This window comes from Chiloscyllium plagiosum, chromosome 18 (genome assembly GCF_004010195.1).
Source record: "Chiloscyllium plagiosum isolate BGI_BamShark_2017 chromosome 18, ASM401019v2, whole genome shotgun sequence".
NCBI lineage: Eukaryota > Metazoa > Chordata > Chondrichthyes > Orectolobiformes > Hemiscylliidae > Chiloscyllium > Chiloscyllium plagiosum.
The window spans coordinates 67860723-67884024 of record NC_057727.1 but is presented as its reverse complement, the minus strand read 5'-3'; the positions used below and the strand labels follow the sequence as shown (position 1 = coordinate 67884024).

The 23302-nt window shown below is 41.6% G+C and overlaps 1 protein-coding gene across 2 annotated transcripts in view; it reads left to right on the top strand.

The window, feature by feature from the left end:
- LOC122559164 (protein SSUH2 homolog) overlaps positions 1 to 23302 on the top strand; it is a 56381-nt gene that overhangs the window by 31251 nt on the left and 1828 nt on the right. For both annotated transcript variants that reach the window (XM_043708537.1, XM_043708538.1), the window contains exons 6-11: positions 3435 to 3559; positions 7425 to 7487; positions 11150 to 11235; positions 14160 to 14252; positions 19940 to 20045; positions 20718 to 20825. In XM_043708537.1, coding sequence (XP_043564472.1) covers positions 3435 to 3559; positions 7425 to 7487; positions 11150 to 11235; positions 14160 to 14252; positions 19940 to 20045; positions 20718 to 20825 — 581 coding nt within the window. The remainder of the gene's footprint in view (positions 1 to 3434; positions 3560 to 7424; positions 7488 to 11149; positions 11236 to 14159; positions 14253 to 19939; positions 20046 to 20717; positions 20826 to 23302) is intronic.

Below are 23302 nucleotides of genomic sequence, written 5' to 3'. Positions count from 1 at the left end.
AATAGCCAGAATGTCTTTCCTCAAATTTGGAGACCAGAACTGCACACAATATTCCAGGTGCGGTCTCACCAGGGCCCTGTACAGCTGCAGAAGAACCTCTTTGTTATGAAGGCCAGCATGCTATTAGCCTTCTTCACTACCTGCTGTACCTGCATGCTTGCCTCCATTGACTGGTGTACGAGAACTCCCAGATCTCTCTGTACTGCCTCTTTACCTAACTTGACTCCATTTAGGTGGTAAATACACAAATGCGTCTTCCTTGGTTCCAAAGAAGATGAATACACATTTGCACACATTCAGCTCAATCTGCTAGAGTTTTGCCCACTCGTTAAATCTACTTATGCCACTTTGCCGCAACCTTTTCCCACTGGCACAGTAACTCTGAAATAGTAACACTTTAGAAATATCACTCTCTATTCTTAGGAACATAGGACGTAGACACAGGAGTAGGCCATTTATCCCATCACGGCTGCTCCGGTATTTAATAAGATTGATTGTCACCTTCAATTACATTTCCTGTTTGAATGCAATAAACCTTAGAGTCATTGGAAATAAGAAAAAGCAAATGGAATTTGGGCCTTAATTGCTAGAGTTTTAAAGATAGGGAAGTCTTGTTACAACTATATCAGGTATATACTGTAGAGGCCACATCTGGAATACTGTGTACAGTTTTAGTCCCTGTATTTAAAAAAAAGGATATACTGGCATTGAAGGCTTCACCAGGATGATTCCTATGATGAAATGGATGACTTGACAAGAATAGGTTCGGTCTTTATTCGTTAGAGATTTTGAAGAATATGGGGTGATCTTATTGAATCTTACAAGGGTAGATGTTGAGATGTTTCCATTAGTGGCAACTCTTGAAATATGGGACACAGTTACAGAATAACAAGACAAAACACTCAAGGAAAACTGAGATGTGTGGGAATTTCCTCCCCCAGAGGGCAATGAATATCTGGAATACTCGGCTAGGGCTGGATCACTGAAAGTATTTAAGGAGGACATAGACAGATTTTTGAAATATCAGGCATGGTAGTGAGCCATGATGTGCTGACACAAAAGGAGTTGAGACCTGGAGAAGATAAGCTATGATCTTCTTGAATGGTGGTTCAGACTTGAAAGGCCAATTGGTCTCCTGGTGTTCCTATTTCTTATGTTCTCCCTTCATCTGAGGTATTAATGAGCATGGTGAAAAGTTCAGGCCTAAGGACAGATCTCTGGAGAACGCCACTTGTTATATCACACCAATCCAACGACCTTCCCTTTCTCCCCTGGCGGAGTGATTTTTACAGAGCCCTCAAGCCTGGGAAGCATATGGCACTGAATCAGACAGAATGCAAGTTATTGATTCCTGATGGTAGGCTGAGATTCTACAATAATTGGACGATGCGTTTCTGGCATGTCAAGCCTCAGGCTGGCCTGTGCTTGTAATATATTTGCATGCTATGAATACTCATCAGCGTAGACTTTTTCTAATAAACTCCCACTTCAAGATAAAGTGTGCAGTGCCTAAAAGTTTCATGACACTGCCTCACATTCATTTAAAAATGGTAAGCACCAGTCAGCTTTGTGCAGTTCTGTCAGGGGTAAGTTTGGGAGGGGTGGGAGCGGAAGTTGAGGCTACCCTTAGACCTCCCCAACACTTGAGGAAACCTAGCAACTGACAGAAAATACCAACTGCCCTCTGACATTGGGCTTCAGTAGACCTTTTAGTAAGCCAACTTGCTTCCACCGATTGCAGGTGGGTAACCCTGGCACCTGCATTACCCCATTCCACCTTCAGGAAAATGGCCCAGGAGTGGGATGGACCCGGGAACTACAAGCCAGTGGCATCCAATTCAAATTATTTAGTACTTCTTGCCTCCTGTTCACTTTCACATGCTTAAAGACCAATAGCACAGAATGTGATTTAAGCCACATGCTAAGAATCCTCATGGCAGGTCTCCAATCAGAATGCTTCTGTACTTCAATGCTGCACCTCAGGCAGAACTGGTAACTCACATTGTAGTGCTGCAGCAAGGACGCTGTATGCTCAGGGACACACATCCAGTTCATGGACTACACCAGGCTGTGTCTCCAAGCACTTACTCACTCTAAGCCTGCCTGAATGCTCACAGCATCCCTGCCTTTTATTACCTTACTTTGCTTTTTTGCACTTTGCCCCTGAACTAGAGATTAGGGGAAAGTGAGGACCGCAGATGCAGATACTTTTCCAGCGCCAGGCTCATATTACTGCTGTCTGGCTGACACAAAGCCAGGAACTTACCATGATTGTCAACAGGCTTCAATTAGGTCAAGTGACATAGCCTTTGCTGAGGAAGGTACACTGGCATATGGAATGGGGTCCTCACCCCTCACTGCCTCTTGGCCCCTGACACTGCAAGATGGCTCAAGCCTCCCTACACACTACATGACTCTTTATAGGCTCTATGTCAACTCATTCCAACCCATGCCTCCCACTCCCACCCTTTTCCTTTACACCCTTCATGCCAACTCAGCCAACATCCATCAAAGGCAGACCTCAAGATCTATGAAGTGAAATAAAATAAACTTCAAAGTATATATTGATGACGTCATTGCTTTGGAAAATAACACTGATTGATTCAACTGTTTTAGCCTTCATTTAAAACAAAAACCCACAAGCATTTATATTCATAGCCTCATATCAAAGACTATATAACAGCTTGGAATGTTAATCAAACTGTGAATTGACCACCCACTACAGTATAGACAGATTTTAAAATTAGAAATACACAACACACATCCTGTATTGGAAGCCATCACGTTTGTGTTGATACAGTGAAATAGAAAGCACTGATTGTGTTTCTTAAACTTTAGAATTATAAGGCCAGGGGATTTAACAGTCTTAACAGTTTCCTCGACATCTTGAGAACCCAATGCACTTAACAATTGCAACAAATATATACACTTACCATCCTCGAAAGTGTTGGTGAATCTATCTAAAAATATTCCTTGACTCTTCAAAGTGAAACCATGTCACTCCAAAGAATTGCAGTCTAGACTTTCCTCTGAAAAGTATAAAGTCTGTAACTCACGGAAAACTCACTAATGAAAACTAGCTTCATTTGAAGTCATGCTGTTTGAGATCTGCAGCTGGCTCTATGAGAAATGTCCTCATGAACCATGGATTATCCAATTCCTGCCCCAGCTGCACTTCTGGTACCAGGTCCAAGGGCAATATTGGCTAAGCCAGAGAGCTTCTCAGTCTTGGCAAACATTCAGGGTGAAGTACAAAATCTTCCCCTGGCACATTGGAGTTGGGAATGCAGACACCAGGGAGATGTTTCATTTACATCAGTCTGAATCCTCAGCTGAAACAGTGGCGCAACTCAAGCAACAAAGGGAAACAGCCATTTGTTAATTGCAGTTGAAATATAAAGGTAACATTTGTCTCTCTCACTCTTTCCTTTTAGGGCAGATTGTTGATAATTACGGCTATGTGGCACCTCCCCCTCCATGGGAAGTACCGGTTGACATTCCAAAAATGTTTGAGAAAAATAAAAAGAAGGTACAGGTGCCAAACACTGCATCTGTCAAGGTATGGCGACTCGATACAAAGGCTAGATATTGTTTATAGTGAATGTCCCGGCAAACAGAATTCCAAGGATTAAGCCAAGTTAAAGCTGATCTATACTTTGTTATGAAGAATGAATATGATGAGAACTCGTTTCCTAACACTCTAAGGGATGATAGCAACTAAGCCAAATGGTATTAATGGGTAACAACATGTTATTTTATAATGGCTGTGGACATAGTCTACAGGGGCTTGCTGGTTACAGAGGGAAGCATCATGACCATATGTTAATTAGCAATGGTTAAAAGAAAAACTTCCGATTGTGCTATTTCTTCACAATTTAATTAAAATTTGTTGCTAAGTTTTGGGGAAACTTTGCTATGTTAACATCTGATTGGCCATTTAATTGGCCAGAGATGGGCCTTCCCTCAGTGTCCAAGAAATAGAAATCCACCCCCCCCCCAAACACTTAAAAAAAAAAGCTGCAGAGGCTTGAAACATTCGATTGCCAGATATCCCCATAGGCCGAGGATCAGCAACAGGCAAATGAGACTACATGGTGGGTTAATAGGTGAAGGGAATGGTTGATCGCATGAGCAGGAGATTGACGCTTAGTGGGACCTCATTCACAATGCCAGTACCACTGAGTGGTTCATGTATGGAATGAATTTCCAGAGGAAGTGGTGGATGCAGGTACAGTTACAATGTTGAAAGACATGTAGGTAAGTACATGAATAAGAAATGTTTAGAGGGATATGGGCCAAGCACAGGCAGGTGGAACTATTTTAATTTCAGATTGGCATGTTTTTATGCTCTTTGACTCTACGAGTGTAGTTAAACGAGCAATTTTGCATGGGTCCCCACTTAAAAGTCTTTATATTTGGTGTAAGAAAGAGGCTAATGTCAACAAGACCACCTACTCATATATAACTGGGGGCAGAGGGAGGAAGATGGTGTAGCCACCCAGCTGGTACCTTCCCATCCCCAAACTCCCCTCAGAGGGAGGACAAGGAATCCCACAGTACAGTACAGTACAGTAATGGGACTGGCATCACAGCATATCAGATAGGGAAACAGTGATTATGCTAGAGCCATTCGATCAAGTCACGAGATCTAGGAGGGAGTAGAAATTCAAATATAGTGAGAAGAGAAAGTGTGTCTTAATTAAGGTGGACAAAGTCAGAGTCACATGACATCAGCTTATAGTCCAACAGGTTTATTTGAAATCACTAGTTTTTGGAACACTGCTCCTTATCAGATGAAGCAGAGGAAAGTGCATAGACACATATTTTATGTGCAGAGGGATAATAGCAAGATAATTGCAGGTAATTAAGAGTGTAAAAAGGTTAGTGCAAGTAGTGTGCATGAAGTGTCAACGGACTGAATAGCAAGACTTTGCAAGTGATCAAAAATGTCAAACAGTGTGAGTAAAATGTCAACAGGTGAATAGTAAGTGAAGGGATGATCAGATTAATTAACGGGGTGGCACGGTGGCACAGTGGTTAGCATTGTTGCCTTGCAGCGCCAGAAACCCGGGTTCAATTCCCGCCTCAGGCCAATGACTGCGTGGAGTTTGCACATTCTTCCCGTGTCTACTGAGGTTTCCTCCGGGTGCTCCGGTTTCCTCCCACAGTCCAAAAATGTGCAGGTTAGGTGAATTGGCCAGGCTAAACTGCCCGTAGTGTTAGGTGAGGGATAAATGTAGGGGTCTGGGTGGGTTGCTCTATGGCAGATCGGTGTGGACTTGTTGGGCCGAAGGGCCTGTTTCCACACTGTAAGTAATCTAATCTAATCTAATTAAGGCAAATTCCATACCCATGAGGACACTGTGATATTGAGTTCATGTCACACTACATGTAATTCCACCATACAAATTTGCATAAAATCTTCCTTAATGTTCTATTTTGACACCATCATCTTGATAAGTTGTTAATAGTTAACTACCTTATTTAGTTTGTACAGTTTTGAATTATTTATTACTTTAGTTAGACCCTCATCATGTGACTCTTCGACCTATTATGTTATTCCAGCCTTTTGGTTTGTCTCTAGCACCATCTTTTTTTTTGTTTTTTTTTGTAATTATCCTTCTGCCTTAATTAATCGGATCATTTGTCACTCCTTCACTTGCTATTCAGCTGTTGACACTCCACTCACACCACGTGTATTTATCTTTTGACACTTTTAATTACCTGGAATTATGTTGCCATTATCTCTCTGCGTATAAATTCAGTGTCTGTGTGCTTCCCTCCATGCCACCTGACAAAGGAGCAGTGCTTCAAAAGCTTGTAATTTCAAAGATACCTGTTAGACTATGACCTGAAGTCGTGCAACTTCTGACATTGCCCACTCGAGTCCAACACCGGGACCTCCACATCATAAATTAAGATGTAAATCAACAGTTCATGCAGGAAACCATATGGGTTCCAGTAGCACTATTTTGTGAGATTAAGTGGCGTTGGACCCCCAACCATAAAGCTAATCAGCAGTAATCCTGCTCATTTCCTATAATTTTAGAATTCCTCTTTTAATTGTGCTCTTTTCTGTAGGGCACCCTGAGGGATGTGAATGATGGGGAAGGGATATTTACTCACTCCCAGTGCCTATAGTCGGTGTGAAGCATGTCTGCATTGTAACCAGCAGCCAATAGGGAAACAAGTCCCTCGACACTGGTACATGTCAGCACCAGAGGAACACTTCTTTATAATCAATGTGGCTCATTTCCACTTCATCTAAAAGTCTACCTCTAGTGAGATGTCCAATTTAGTGCAAAGTTAAGACAGTTATGTGGCAAAGGTCTGAACTCACAACAAGACCTAAGTTACTATCCATTAGATCTCCGAGACAGAAGATTTTCATCTGATTTTTGTCACAAACGTTCAGGCTGGATATAAACTCAGTCAAAAGCCATTATGTAGCTCACTTTATTACCCACACCTGAGATGCCAATGAAACCATTGATACTGTTGTAAAAGGAACAATGGAAACCATATTAGTCTCCCTCCTATCAGACAAATGTTGTGAAACTTGAAAGGGTTCAGAAAAGATTTACAAAGATGTTGCCAGGGTTGGAGGATTTGAGCTACAGGGAGAAGCTGAACTGGCTGGGGTTGTTTTCCTTGGAGTGTCGGAGACTGAGGGGTGACCTTATAGAGATTTATAAAATCATGAGGGGCATGGATAGGGTAAATAGATAAGGTATTTTCCCTGGGGTGTTGGAGTCCAGAACTAGAGGGCATGGGTTTAAGGTGAGAGGGGAAAAATTTAAAAGAGACCTAAGAGGCAACTTTTTCACTGGGAGGGTGTGTGTATGGAATGAGCTGCCAGAGGAAGTGTTGGAGCTGGTACAATTACAACATTTAAAAGGCATCTGGATGGGTATATGAAATAGGAAGGATTTAGAGCATTTGGGCCAAATGCTGGTAAATGGGACTAGATTAGGTTAGGACATCAGGTTGACGTGGATGAGTTGGACTAAAGGTTCTGTTTCTGTGCTGTACATCTCTAAGACTCTATGTCTCTATATTGAATGCCATATTGGACCAATCCAGCACATATAATTTATACTTTGAGAAAACATGCAGCCCTTTGTATCTTCATCCCCAGTGTTCCATTTGATATCTCCCTCGATTGTCAATCCATGTAGTCCTGTTGGGTGCAGTCCTGCAGGGGGTAGTACCAATATTTCACAGTGCAGCCTGAGAATCACATCTCAACTGAACAGTGGACATATAATTCAGACCACACACCTTTGGGCGATGAAAGGAGGGTTGAAGAGGATGATGAAAAGATCCTCTCCTGCCTAGCTTCCATTTTAAAAGTTTCAGCAAAAATCTAACATGTGGAGATCTGGAAGACAGTGTTCACTTTGTTTGAATATGATTTATTTCAGGGATGCCACAGATGCATGAGCTTGGGTAAAATACAGTGCACTAACTGTTTTCAAACAGGACGGGTAAGTAAATGAATAAAAATTTGCATTTATATCGCACCTTTAATAATCTTGAAACTTCCCGACTGAGCGATATTTTGAAGCATTATCTTTTGGCAAACATGGCAGCTTATCCGTGCCCAGTAAGGTGCCCCCGATGTCAATGACCAGTTAAATTCCTTTGGAGATCTGGGTTAGTGCTGGGTTAGATCTGGGAGTCATTTATGGCATAGAAGGAGATAATTCGGTCCAGCAAGTCGCCTTTGCTCTCTTTAATGCAATCCAATCAGTCCCATTCTCCCATTCTATCCCTGAGGATTTGCAAGTTTATTTTCTTCAAAAAGCCATCCAAAGTCCTTTTGAAACCACCCATCACTTCAACATTCTCCAACCTTGCGACTGCAAGTTCTAAGTCATTACAACTTGGCATTTAAAAGGAAGTTCTTCATCACATTACAGCAGCCACTACCCCACCCACTACCTAACCCCTACCACCCTTTTTCCAATCCAAAACCTTACACTTGTGTCCCCTGATTCTTGTACCATTAGCCAATGGGGATGGAAAGCAGCTAATGAGTCTTTCCTTGTCAACATTATCAAAATCTTGCACACATCAAATCTCATCTTCTCATTTTCTCCAAAGAGAATAAACTCAGTCTCTCTGACCTAATTTTGTACTTCAAGGACAGAGGAATTGTTGCTGAGAGTGACACTGAGACAACTCCATATCTCTTACTTGAATATTGTCATGAGAGCAAAAATGGCCAGCTTGAAAGATGAGCAGAGCATCAATTTAACATTTGATCCAAAAGATGTTACTTCCAATAGTGGAGCATTCTCCCAAAACAGCACTCACATGTCAATGGAATTGTGTTCAAAATCTGTAGTGGACTTAGAATGTAGCACTGTCAATCTCAGCCATGAGCATGAATGAATTGCTCCTTGTATTTCCAGGTGCATATATTACCAAAGTCTGCACTGCAGTCTGCAATTTTACTGCATTTCAAAATGACAAACTGCACGTGTGTACTTTTGAACAAAAATTTGCCTCTGATTCTGGACATCAAATGAAGGCAAGATTGGATTAAAGTATAACGCACAGCAAACATTGTCAAAATTTGTCAATGCAGAGTGGCCAATGTGACGGAGGGTGCCTGGTATCTCAAGTCATGCCAGGTTTTCTTTCTCTTTCTCTCCACACCACAGATGTTGTCAGACTTGCAGAGTTTCTCACACATTCTTTGTGATTGTGCCTGGCATCTCTTTGTTGTGTATTCCAATAACAGCTAGCATTTTCAGTGTTAATGGGGTGACAACATCCTTAAATGGACCTGCTAGTCTTATTGTCCCATTCTAAAGTATGTAGCTGCACATTTGAAAAATCATAAAATTCAAGGTTATGGGCCAAAAAGGTGGATTTGGTCAAGACAGGTCAGCATAGACTCGATGGTTTGAATGGCCTCTTCTATGACTCTACAAGTATTCCCTGTGAATGTCCAAAGTGTTTGGCTATTATAGGCAATAGGTCCCTTTTACTCTAATTAGGAAAATTAAACCTAATGAGATAAAAACTACAATTAGGGACCCTACTTTCGGAACTGATGATGGTAATGAGGCACAGCAAGGGAAAATTTTGAACTATCTTTCTGGTTATCAATGGACATTCTCCACAATCACAACTCTCCATTCCTGGCAAACGTTGCATGTTATTTTCCTTTGCCAAATCTGACAATCTGTGTGACAATAGCTCTACAGTGGCCTGCAACTTAACCAAGCTGATCTACACAAGTGCAAAACCTTTCAAGTACAATGAGTAGGCAAATGCTCACTCTGCCACCGAGTAGTCCCAATGGAACCCATCGAATGGAGGGAGAATGTGAAGTGACAAGGTTTAGTCTTCGCCTAAACCTAGAGAAGACTTCCTTTTTTTTTAAATATATTTTTATTGAAAAAGAAATATTTTTTGGATATTACAACAAATACAAAACAAGACAATACAAAGAAACCCATTAATTACATAAATAAATAATAATTAAGAACTAACAACTAACTAAAAAATCATGACAGTAATAATAACAATAATAGTAATAATACAGCTCAACAAAACAAAGTAATAGCTCTTGACCATTGAGAGCATAAATTTATACATATTCACAGTGTTCACAGTTCCTCCTCTCCGGATACTAGATTCATTAAACAGAATCACCATGGCTGTATAAAAGCCCTTATTAGTATGGCAGACAAATCTGTACCCAAGTAGTCCAAAAAGGGCCGGTTATAAAAAAACTCTCAGTTTTATGGTGCACCATACCTGTAAGAAAATCCAAAGGGATGTGTTCCATGGCTAGCTTACACCAGCCCGACCGTCCCCAGGGGGTTTTCAGACACCCACCCTAACAGAATGTTCTTTCTTGCACAAAAGGTGAGGACACTGAATAGCTTTTTTTTCTGTGCGTGTCTAATGTAAGTGGATTAACAAGGCCACGAAGGAGAGATACTGGGTCCATCTCCACCTCTGTCCCCAAGACTCTCTCTATTTCACCCACCACAGCGCTCCAGTATGCTTGCAGCCTGTGGCAGGACCAGAGACAATGAGTGAGTGTACCCATACTCATCGTGCATTTAGGACACATCGGAGACACTCCCGCTTTAAATTTTGAAAGGCGGCCTGGAACCAAGTGGCCCCTGTGGAGAATTTTCAATTACAAGGCATGGGTTCTGTTGCAAATTGAGATCCTTCTTGCACTTCCCCAGATATCCTCCCATACTTCAGAAGAGATTTCAATGTCCAGCTCCTTCTCCCATACTTTACAGAGCTGTTTGGGCTGGTCCGAGGGACCCTCTCCCAATTGGTGATAGACATTGCTGTCCGAAAGTGTGTTCTCAGCACTCAGCACCCTCTTCTCCGTATAAGGTCTCTAAGAATCAGTTAGAAGTATGGTCTCTTCTTGAACGAAATTTCTAATTTGAAAAAAATAGGAAAGGTCCCTATTGGGCAACTCGCATTTACGAAGCAACTGGTCAAAAGACATCAGTATATCCCCCTCGAATAAGTCACCCAGGCAACACATACCCCTAGCTGCCCATAGTTTAAACCCTGAGTCCATCATCTCCGGCTGAAAGCCCAGCACACCAACTATGGGTGTCAAAAATGATGTTTTGGCAGTATTGCCCTCACTCTGATGCCTTGCCCTTCATGCTTTAACAGTATTAATAACTATTGGGCTATGGTAATATTCCTTAACTATCCTCACTTTGTCTAAGAACAGCAAGTTAATAAGGGGGCATCTTACCTGAGATGCTTCGATGTCCAACCGTAGTGAGTGAAGACACCCCCCTCTCCCTCCGGGACCAGTCATTCACGTAAGATAGCAACAAGATTAATTCATAGTTTTTGATATCGAGGGGCCCATGCCTCCCAGTCTGTGGGGTAGCTGCAGTTTAGTCAGTTTAATAAGGGGTCACTTGCAATGCCAGATAAAGGAACTAAACCAGCCGTTCAGTCTTCTAAATGTTTGCTTAGTAAAAAGCAGAGGAAGCATTCGCATAGGATACAGCAGACGGGGGAGAATGTTCATAGACTTCCTTCTTAAACAGAGTCTTTCACGCATCAATCCACAAGTGCAATTAGGATGTTAATTTTGTGAAATATATTCAAGTAACACTGAGTCATTTTGCCACCACAGGTTAAATGCTGGATTTGTCATGGTAAAGGCTTTCGATTTGGAGGTGAGGACAGATGTAACCATTGTATGGGCAGTGGAATGGAAAGGTAAGGATGTAGCATTGTGGTCTTAAAACGTACAAGCCAGACTAAAAACAGAGCCAGTTGTTATTTTTGTGTTAACGATGTCTAATTGTAAGCATGGGGTGAAAAATAACTAGGCAATTCACTTTTAACTCTTATTAGTAAGAATGGATAGAAATTGTGTACATTTTGTTTCTGGAAGTAAATGTCTGTCAAAAGGTCCTGGGCCCAACCATCTTCAGCTGCTTCATCATTGACTTTCCCTTTATCATAAGGTCTGAAATGGAATTGTTCACTGATGATTGCACAATGATCAGTACCATTCATGAAGCACACTTTGCCCACATGCAGCAAGATCTTGTCAACATATGGGCAAATTAATGTCAAGTAATATTAGTAACATGCAATGGCAAGCTCAAACAAGAGATAATTTAATGATTTCCACTTGATATTCAAGGCGTTACCATCTCTGAATCAACTTGGATGTTACCGTTGACCAGAAACTGATCTGTACTAGTTATAGAAATGCAGTAGCTACAAGAACTGGCCAGAGACTAGGAATTCTATGGGAACTCACTTCCTATCTCCCAAAGCCTGTCCATCATTTACAAGGCACAAGTCAAGAGTGTGATGGATACCCACCATTTGCCTGGATTGGTTTGACTCCAACAACACTCAAAAAGCCTGATGCCGTTCAGGAGAAAGCAGTCTGCTTCTTTGGCACTCCATTCTCCACTTTCAATGTTCACTCTCTTCACCACTGGTACACAGTGGCAGCAGTATGTACCATCTACAACATGCACTGTAGCAATTTACAAAGACTTCTTTGTCAGCACCTTCCAGACCCACAACCACGCCCACCTAGAAGTACAAAGGCAGTGGATGCTAGCATCACTAACAAGTTCCCCTCCAAGTCACAGATCACCGTGAATTGAAATCACATCACCATTCCTTCAGTATTGCTGAATCAATATCCTGGAAGTCGGTTTGTGATAGCATCTATATCCTGGGCTGCAGCAATTCAAGAAGGCAGCTCATTATCTTCTCAAGGGCAATTCAGAATGGGCTACAAATGATGGCTTAGCCAGTCAGCCCAGAAATACGTATTAAATATGTGTAAAGATTGGTTCCAGTTCCAAACTTAACCATTTGGCTTTATGGAGTATAGTACACTGTCTGTTTGTTAATATGTTGAAATATTATAACCCAGTTGTACTGTTTATAATGACCTTTCGCTTCATGTTGTAGCCCAGTATATAGTAAATGGCTGTGCATTCTGGCAATCAGGTTTCCGGACAGCAACTCTTACATGTCTTTCTTTTTATGAGGGATGAGGGAGTCACTGGCTAGGCAGCATTTATTACCCATCTCTAATTTCCCAGAGGGCAGTTACAAGTCAATCAGATTGCTGTGGGTCAGGATGGCAGTTTTCTTTCCTAAAGGACATTATTGAACCAGATGGGTTTTCTGACAATCAATTCGTGATCATCTTTAGATTCTTAATTCCAGATATTTATTGAATTGAAATTCCACCATCTACCAGGGTCGAATCCGGGTCCCCAGAATGTTATCTGAGTCTCTGATTTAACAGTCCAGTGACAATACCACTAGGCCATCGCCTCCCCAAACAATTAGTGCTTTACATCATCTACAAAAATATGTGATGACATTTTGACTGTAAAGACATTTTACTGAGGGCCAGTCTGCTCCCATGTTGTATATAATACCATATCAATGTAACAGTATAAACAGGCAAATGTTAAAACATAATTTCAAAAAATGTTGTTTCAAGAAAAGATTCTTTGACATATTTAAGAGTGGTATCTTGACGCACTGGATTAATCTAGTTGAAAAAGAGTTCAGCATTAAAAGTGAGTATTTCAAACTGCAGTGCAAACTGTCACATTTTAGTAATAAAATAACTGAGCAGAGGCAGGAATCCCATCACCAGTCACCCTTTATTTACATAAAGGCCAGCCAACTCAGAGGAGGTCCCTGAACTGAGGAGATTCTGAATCCCTTGTTTATATATATATTTTCTTTTTTTCTTTCTTCTTTATGTTTCGCTTAGTTATATGTTTTTTTTCTCTTTCTACTCATCTGGTTTTTTTTAATTATTATTTTTAATCCTCTATTTATATATTTTTTTTGTTTAATCCTCTTTTTTTTGTTTTTTTTTAACCCCCCCACACTACTGCCTAACCGCGGTAGTGCTTATTTTAATCCTCTATTTCTTTTTTTCTTTTTTTTTGATCAAAAACAGTGAAGGGGATCTCCTGGTTTTTTTTGGTTATTTTTTTTTTCTTTTTTTAACCCCCCCACTCTACCGCCTAACCGCGGTAGTGCTTATTTTAATTCTCTATTTATATTGGTCAGCCAAGACTTCCTGATTGGCCCATGTTAAACATAGTCAATGAGATCCACTTGATTCCAATCATTACATGCAACCTGACTACGTCACTGAGAGTGATTGAATGAATCATACACAACAGTTTTCCAGTTCCGCTGATTATCCACCTCTTTAATCATTAGAACTCTCCAGAGTTGGTAAACAATAAGGGGTTTACTGAAAACTACGTACTCAAATCTCTCTGTGGGTGATGATGTTCCAGGTATTAACCCTTTCTGGTATCAGTTGTACCCAATTGTAGGATTTCTGGAGCCTCCCTGAAAGCCTGCAAACAGGTACAATTAGCAGAATGCCCCAAATACTGGTGACAGTGATGAGGTACATTGCAGGTTTTGTAAGGGTGGCCTGATTCTAATGCAATGTTATTAAACTAATGGACAATCTTAGGAAAATGAGAACTATATCAAACACAATTTGTGCTGAAAATGTTACAATCTCTCACAACAGTTTAGTTGATATTCGGCAATTTATTCCATAACAACAGTGCTGTTGAGTCGGAAATCTGGCATATATATGATGATTTTGAATTTATCTTTAGATGTAAACACTGCTCTGGATATGGCTGTCAGAAGTGCAATGTATGCCATGGCCAAGGAAGGTTGTTTTTCTACATTCAGTTGACAGTAAAATGGTAAGTTCTGTTTCTTAAGTATGTACTAACATCTGAAATAGGAACTTTAGTCAGTCATTCAGCATCTCAAGCTTGTTCTACCATTCAGTAAGATCATGGCTGATCTTTTTCTGTTTCAAATTCCACATTTTCATCTGCCTTGCTCAGCTTTAAAAATATTCAATAATCCAGTTTCTACCACCTATTGACATGAAGAATTACAAAGTCACACAAACCACTGAGAGAAAAAAATTTCTTCATATCTCTGTCCTCGACATTTTCCTAGTCAACCTGTTCAGACATGCTGTTATACGCCTCTGGCATATGTGAGTCTTGAACCTGGCTTAAAGATAGAGACACTACCACTGTACCAGAAGAGCCCTTTTTCATCTGTATCATAAAAGGGAAACCCTAATTTAAGCAGTGTCCCCTAGTTCTGGGCTAACCACACAGAAGGACACATCCTTTCCTCGTCAAGTTGATTGTCAATAACTTTCAGGTTCCTTTATTCTCTAATCGTTACCCCCTCACTCTTTTAACCACCAGTGGAAACAAGCCCAGTCAATCTAACCTTTCCCTGTAAGACAACCCACTCATTCCACATGTCAATCCAGTGAACCTTTTCTGAACCACCTCCAATATATCCACGTCCTTCTTTAAAATAAGCAGACAGTGTTCGAGATACAGCCCCGTAAAACTGATGCAAAAATATTGTCACTTTTATGTTCAGTACCTCTCATAATAAACTATAGCGTCTCATTAGCTTTCTTGATTACATGCTGTACCTGCATACGAACATTTTGTGACTCACGTACCAGGACATGTGGAACCATTTGCAACTTGAATGGCTGCAGTCTTTTTCCATTCAAGTCATATTTTGTTTTTTTTATTATTTGTACCAAAGTAACCAATCACACATTTTCCCATGGAATACTATGTCTGCCAGATTTTGTCCACTCTTTCAACTTATCTTCCCCACCAAAATACATGAGCATAATCCTCAATGAACATTTTCCATCCGTCCTCAAAATGGAAAAGGGCACCACATGTATAGGAAATGCTGGAAGAAATTAACAGAGAGATGAGGTACTAGTGGGTTTAGCAGCCTTACAAGTGAATAAATCCCAGGTCAGAGATGTTTGAGATGGATCTCAGGCTGTTGACGGAGACAAGAGAGGAGATCTCAGAGGCCCTGGCAGTAATTTTTCAAATCCCCTCTGGTCATAGGTGAGGTACCAGAGGATTGGAGGACTGCTGAGGTTGTCTCATTATTTATAAAGGGAGAAGCGATAGACCAGGATATTACAGGCCAGCCAGTCCAACGTCAGTGGTGGGGAGATTAGAGTCATAGAGTCAGAGAGATGTACAGCACGGAAACAGACCCTTCCATCCAACTCATCCATGTCAACCCAATATCCTAACCTAATCTAGTCCCACCTGTCAGCACCTGGCCCATATCCCTCCAAACCCTTCCTATTCATATACCCATCCAAATGCCTCTTAAATGTTGTAATTGTACCAGCCTTCACCACGTCCTCTGGCAGCTCATTCCATATACATAACACTTTCTGAATGAAAACATTGCCCTTAGGTCCCTTTTATATCTTTCTCCTCTCACCCTAAACCTATGCCCTCTAGTTCTGGACTCCCCTACCCCAGGGAAAAGACTTTGTCTATTTACTCTATCCATGTCCCTCATAATTTTATAAACCTCTAAAAGGTCACCCCTTAGCCTCCGACGCTCCAGGGAAAACAGCCCCAGCTTTATCAGTCTCTCCCTATAGCACAAATCCTCAAATCCTGGCAACATCCTTGTAAATCTTTTCCGAACCCTTTCAGATTTCACAACAACCTTCTGATAGGATGGAGACCAGAATTGTACACAATATTCCAAAGGTGGCCTAACCAATGTCGTGTACAGCTGCAGCATGACCTCCCAACTCCTGTACTCAGTACTCTGACCAATAAAGGAAAGCATACCAAACACCTTCTTCATTATCCTATCTACCTGTGACTCCACTTTCAAGGAGCTATGAACCTGCACTCCAAGGTCACTTTGTTCAGCAACACTCCCTAGGACCTTACCGTTAAGTATAGAAGTCCTGCTAAGATTTGCTTTCCCAAAATGCAGCACCTTGCAGTTATCTAAATTAAATTCCATCAAGACCCTGTTGTACTCTGAGATAACCTTCTACACCTCCAATTTTGGTGTCATCTGCAAACTTACTAACTATACCTCCTATGTCCACATCCAAATCATTTCTATAAATTCGAAAGTTACCTGACCCAGCACTGATGGCACTCCATCGGTCACTGGCCTCCAGTCTGAAAAGCAACCCTTCACCACCATCCTCTGTCTTCTACCTTCAAGCCTGGACAGAATTCTGAGGGATAGAATATGTCAGCACTTGGATAGACACAGATTAATCAGGGTTGTCAGCATGGATTTGATAAAGGAAAGTCATGTTTGACAAAGTTGATCAAATATTTTTGGAAGTAACCAGAAGTGATGATGAGAAAAATGCATTTGATACAAGCAAAGCTTCTAATGTGGTTTGTCATGACAAACTGGTTAAGAAAGTGACCTCATGGAATCCAAGGCAAAGTAACAAGTTGAATTAAAACTAGTTGAGAGACAGGAAGCAGAAAGTAATTTTACAGGGACACTTCTGTGCCTGGAAATTGTTTCCAGTGTTGTTGTTGATCATACCCCTACATTTAAATCCATATTCATGCTGGGACCTTGCTGTTTATGGTGCAGGTTAATAATATGGATTTAAATGCAGGGGTATGATCAAGAAGTTTGCAAATTTTGAAAATTGGTAGGGTGAGGAGGACAGCCTTAAACTGCAGAAAGAGATCAACAGACTGGTCAGCTGGGGAAGCAGTGGCAAATGGAATTCAACTTTGAAAAATGTGAGGTGATGCATTTAGGGAGGGCTAACAACATGAGAGATTACATTATGAATGGCAGGGTCATGGAAAGAACTGAAGATCAGAGAGATTTTGTTGTGCATATCCACAGATCCCTGAAGGTAGCAGGGCAGGTAGAGAAGGCGGTTAAGAAGAGATAGGATATTTGCCTTTATTGGCATACAAGAGCGGGGAGATTATGCTAGAACTATATAAAATACTAGTTAGTGCACAATTGGGGTAATGTATGCAGTTCTGGTCAGCACATTTTAGGTAAGTATGTGATTGCAGTAGAGATGGTGCAGATGAGATTTGCTAGGGTATTGTGTGGACTGGATGCCCTGGCTATGAGGAAAGATTGGATAGGCTGGGATTGTTTCCCTTGGAGCAGTGAAGGTTGATTGTGGACCTGATAGAGATGCATAACATTATGAGAGGTATAGATAGAGGTGCAGAGGAAAGCACCTTTTCTATAAATAGAAGGGTCAATAACCAAGGTGACATAGATTTCAGGTAAGGGGTAGAAGATTAAGAGGTGATATGAGGAGAAATATTTTCACGTAAGGTTGGTGAGAGTCTGCACTTCACTTTCTGGAGTTTCTGAGGTCAAGTCAGAAACTCTTGTAACATTTAAGCACTAGTTAGACATTCACTTGCACTGTCTTCCCTTCCAGAGCTATGGGCTGAGAGCTGGAAAATGGCATTAGTAGAGTCGTTAGATATTTGTTGACTGGCACCGACATGATGGACCGAATGGTCTCCTTTTGAGCTGTGAGCACCTATAGAACCATTTATATTTATCTACAAACTCCTTACAACTCTTTTACAACATACTCTCCTGCCCTTATCTACATCATGATGTGGAGGTGCCAGTGTTGGACTGGGATGGACAGAATTAAAAATCACACAACACCAGGTTATAGTCCAACAGGTTTACTCAGAAGTGGGCGGCACGGTGGCACAGTGGTTAGCACTGCTGCCTCACAGCGCCAGAGACCCGGGTTCATTTCCTGCCTCAGGCGACTGACTGTGTGGAGTTTGCACATTCTCCCCGTGTCTGCGTGGGTTTCCTCCGGGTGCTCCGGTTTCCTCCCACAGTCCAAAGATGTGCAGGTCAGGTGAATTGGCCATGCTAAATTGTCCGTAATGTTAGGTAAGGGGTAAGTGTAAGGGTATGGGTGGGTTGCGCTTCGGCGGGTCGGTGTGGACTTGTTGGGCCGAAGGGCCTGTTTCCACACTGTAATGTAATCTAATCTAATCTACTACCTTTCAGAGCGCTGCTCCTTCATCGGGTAGCTAGTGGGACAGGATCATAAGACACAGATTTTATTGCAAAAGATCATAGTGTCATTGCAACTGATAGGATTTAGTGAACAAACCTAGATTGCTGTTAAATCTTTCATCTTTTAGAATGTGTTGCAGATTTCGGTTCGTTGATATGTAAATTCCAGAACTTCTTTCGAGTCACATTCCTGAGATAACTTAAGGTTTTATAAATAAAGGTGACATCTCAGCTCAGACAATGCATCAAAGGTGTGAGGTTAGAGTCTGTCTGTATTCCAATCTTGGGTCAGACTGGTTCTATTTTCAATGTAGGAATTTGTAAAATGTCACACGGATTGACTGCCTACAGTTTGTGTGCTTACACACAGACTCTTACATACTCACAGTCACGCAGACCCTCTGTCATACACACACTCTCTCTCAGACACATACACACACACAACACCCCACACTTACACCCATCACACTCACGTACACATTCTATCAAACATACACACACTCACACTTTCTCCTTCTCTCCCATACACACACAGCCTTTCACACACTCTCTCTCTCCGTCACATGCATGCACACACATATCTAGGTCTGTGCGGTGCATTTGCATTTGCACAATTCTACCTTGTTTAAAAAACACACAATCTGTAGGCAGTCAATCCATGTGACATTTTATAAATTCCTACTTTGGAAATAGAATCATGTGACTCAAGATTGGAAGACAGACAGACTGTAACCTCACACCTTCAATGCATTGCCTAAGCTGAAATGTCACCTTTATTTATAAATCCTTAAGTTATCTCAGGAATGTGACTTGAAAGAACTTCTGGGATTTACATATTAATGAATTGAAACCTGCAACACATTCTAAAAGATGAAAGACTTAACAGCAATCTAGGTTTGTTCAAAATATCGCATCAGTTGTAATGACACTACGATCTTTTGCTATAAATTCTGTGTCCTATGATCCTGCCCCACTAGCTACCTGACAAAGGAGCAGCACTCCAAAAGCTACTACTTCCAAATAAACCCGTTGGACTATAACCTGGTATTGTATGATTTTTAATTCTATTTACATTGTCTGTGAACTTAGCTACCACTGCTCTCTTGTAAGGATTTGATGTAAATTGTAAAAGGTTGAAGTTACAATGCAGAGCCCTGTGGGAATTCACTCAGTAGATCCTGTCAATCTTGAAAGACCGTTGATGCACACTTGCCAGCCAGCCAGCCAATCCATGCTTGCAATAGAGACCTTGATCACATTTCAATTCTCATAGTGTCTCCACCTCTGCATCTGTTCTGATGATATCACCTTCCACATTTTGCAACACAATTGGAACATGTTTGATTCTGTAACTAAAATTGTATAGAAAGGCAGAAATTTAATTAAAACAAAACAAAGTTTATCAAGGAACCAAGTGAAATGCACTTCAGATTTTGAACAAGGAAACATAAGAGCAAGAGACATTTTAAATGCACAACTGAAGGGATGCCCTTGTTCTCCACTTCTTAAACAGGGAAAACCACAAATTTGAACAAATTATTGATCTGCAATGTGGATTACCTATCAATCTCCTCAGCAAAGTCACTGGACACCAGCTCTTCAGTGACCAACAGATTCAGGTAAGGTATTAAATAGCCATGAGAATCAAAGGCTTGTTAATTTGAAAATCGGGCACATCTTGTCAGAAATGAACCCTTTACTGCCATTTAAGATGAGAGCTGAATCAATCTTGCATGTCCTGACCAGTTCCACATGTAATGGAGCTAAAGATGACTGCCGAAGGTGAGTTGTCAAATTATTTTTGTGGGACCTGGAACAGGATAGATGCTTGATCAGAGCTGACAAAAATAATTTGGGTCACTGTCAAGCTGTGACTCCATCCCTTCCTCGGACTTTCCATGACTGCAACTGGTTAGGGGCCTACAGCAGACCTGGCAAACTTAGAGGGAAGGCCTTCTTTGCAGATGGTCAACTGATCACCCAAAGGTCTGAGACAAAACCCCACTCCTTCCCATCCTCCCTCTCTCCCCACCCAATCTCCAATCTACTGAGCCACCTTGGTTTATTGCAAATCCTTCTTGTATAGATCATTAAATTGTAGAGAGAGTGGGTTGGAGGTCTCCTCTTGATGTAACCAATAAATCACTTTCAGAAGTCATTTTGCCAAAACTCCGGGGCATAAATGATTTGTCTAACCTTTTGCAACTGTGCCTCAGTCATACTGTACATTCTGCGACTGAATATTTACAATATAGCTCTCCTTATTCTCACATTTCCTCCTTACTTCCTAGGTGCATCCAATAATGACCTTTCCAGATCCTAGGATTAACCAGATGTCACAACAGGGGATCCAGGAACATTGGACTCAGTTTGGCAAAATCTCACGCATAATCCAACAGGTGAGGAGCAAAGCTGTGGCAGTTCGAAATAGAAACAGTCATTGCCAGATAAACTTGGTTAATCCAATCCATGATTTTGTCAGAAGTGAACTCTTGTTTGGGTAAGCGAAAAGCAGGAGGAAGAGAAATTAGCTATTTTATCTTCAACCTTAGGAAAGTAAATAATTTGTGCTCGTCTCCATTCTTTGCTGCAGACAATGCAGTAGGTTATCTTGTGCAGTAAAGAGCTCACTGTTCTGCCCATGCATACACCACCCATCACACGTTTCTGAGTGGCCACAAAAATGGCTAAGTGGTGGCCAACACTTCCTGTAAGCTACGCAAGCGAAGAGCAGCAGGGGGATGGAGCTGTGTGGGGAATGAATGTAAGCAACATTTCCTCTAAGATGCACAGCTCTAAGGCACCATGCTGTGCAGTGAATTGGCAGTATACAGTAAAGAGATAAAAGAGGGAATATTGGTAGTGACATGACAATGTGATGAGAGAAAGAATACTTTTACATGTGATAATATTGTTACCAAACTACCTGAGATGTGGCGGGGCCGGTGAAGGACTGGGGTGGACAAAGTTAAAAAACATTACCTAATGAAGGAGCAGCTCTGCAAAAGCTAGTGCTTTCCAATTAACCTGTTGGACCATAAGCTAGTGTTGTGTGATTTTTAATTTAAACTACCTGAATGCTGACAAATCTTTGGCAAAATTACTTTCATTCATTTGGAGATAATAGGATTTATAACCTCAAAACAACAGGTAAAACAAAATATATAACAGACACCTTGCTGATATTTAATGAATTATGAAATTAATTAAACTATTAATAAATTAATATGGGAAGGCAGTGACATGGTAGTAATGTCTCTGGCTAGTAATCCAGAACCCCAGGCTGATGTTCTGTGGATAAGGGTTGAAATCCCACCATGCTAGATGATAAAATTTGAATTCAACAAAAATCTGGAACTTAAAAACTAGCCAGTTGTAACCCAAATTTCGGAAAGTCCCAGCTGGTTCACTAATGTCCGCTAGGGGAGGAAATTGCTGACTTGACCCAATCTGGCCTACACGTGACTCCAGACCCACAGTAGTGTGGTTGACTCTTAACTGCCCTCTGGGCAATAAACGCTGGCATAGCTCGTGACACCCACATTCCATCAATGAATTTTTTAAAAAGTTAAAGCCCTATCTATGATGAACTATTCCCCACTTGCCTGGATGGGGGCAGTTCCAACAACACTCAAGAAGCTTGACACCATCCATGACAAAGCAGCCCACTTAATTTGCTCCTTTACATCTATGGGGAGACAGGATGCCAACTCGTGGAAAGTTTCAGTGAACCTCTCTGGGACACACACCCCACCCCCCTGTAGTTGAACACTTCAACATCCCTCTCACTCCCCAAAGAACATGCAAATCCTGGGCCTCCTCCAGCACCAAATTCAAGCCACCCGACAACTGGAGGAAGAATGCCTCATCATCTGCCTTGGGACCCTTCAACCACAGAGCATCAACATTGACTTCACTAGTTTCCAAATCTCCCTTCCCCCACCTCATTCCAGATCCAACTCTCCAAATCGCACCACCCTGTTGACCTGTCCTACCTGTCAATCTTCCTTCCCATCTATCCGCTTGATTCTTCCCACCAACCTATCACAATTACCACCCACCTGCAATCACCTATCGCCTTCCCAGCTCCCTCACCCCAAGCCCCACCCACAGCCCCACCCCCTATTTACCTCTCAGCCCCCTTCCCCTACTACATTCCTGATGAAAGGCTTATGCCCAAAATGTCAAGTCTCCTGTTCCTTGGATGCTGCCCAAAATGTCAAGTCTCCTGTTCCTTGGATGCTGCCTGACTGGCTGTGCTTTTCCAGCACCACACTTTTTGACCCTCAACCACTACTTTCAATACAGTATTAATTTCAGTGCAATAATTACCCAAGCTCCTTAGACAGCAACTTCTATATCCACAACCTCTGGCATCAAGAAGGACAAGGGCACAGACCCTCTCTCTTTCTCTTTCTTTCTCTTTCACACACACACAAACACTCTCTCCCACACACGCCACTCTCTCTCTCTCTTCCACACACATGCACTCTCTTTCTCACACACACACACACACATTCTCTCGCTGGCAAACATAAACACTCTCCTACATTTTCCATCATAAAATCTCTGGAATGTGTTCATGAACAGCAAACCCTGCTGTTCTTTCAGTGCCCCGTACCACCCTTCAGCTGAGGAATGCTGAGAAATGCTGACTTGAAGTGTTCCTCCTGCCACTCTGTACAAGATCAGTGAATGTGTTGCCAAGCATAGATCAAACCTGTGACCTTACTGCTCAGTGTGCTTCACTTGGACATTATTTACATTTAACCACTGGCACGTTGAGAAGGCACAGGGCAATTTCCTCACTGACGCCTTTCATAAGACTGCTACCTGGGCTGTCAGAGGTTCTTGATGACTCCTAGCTGTCACTGTG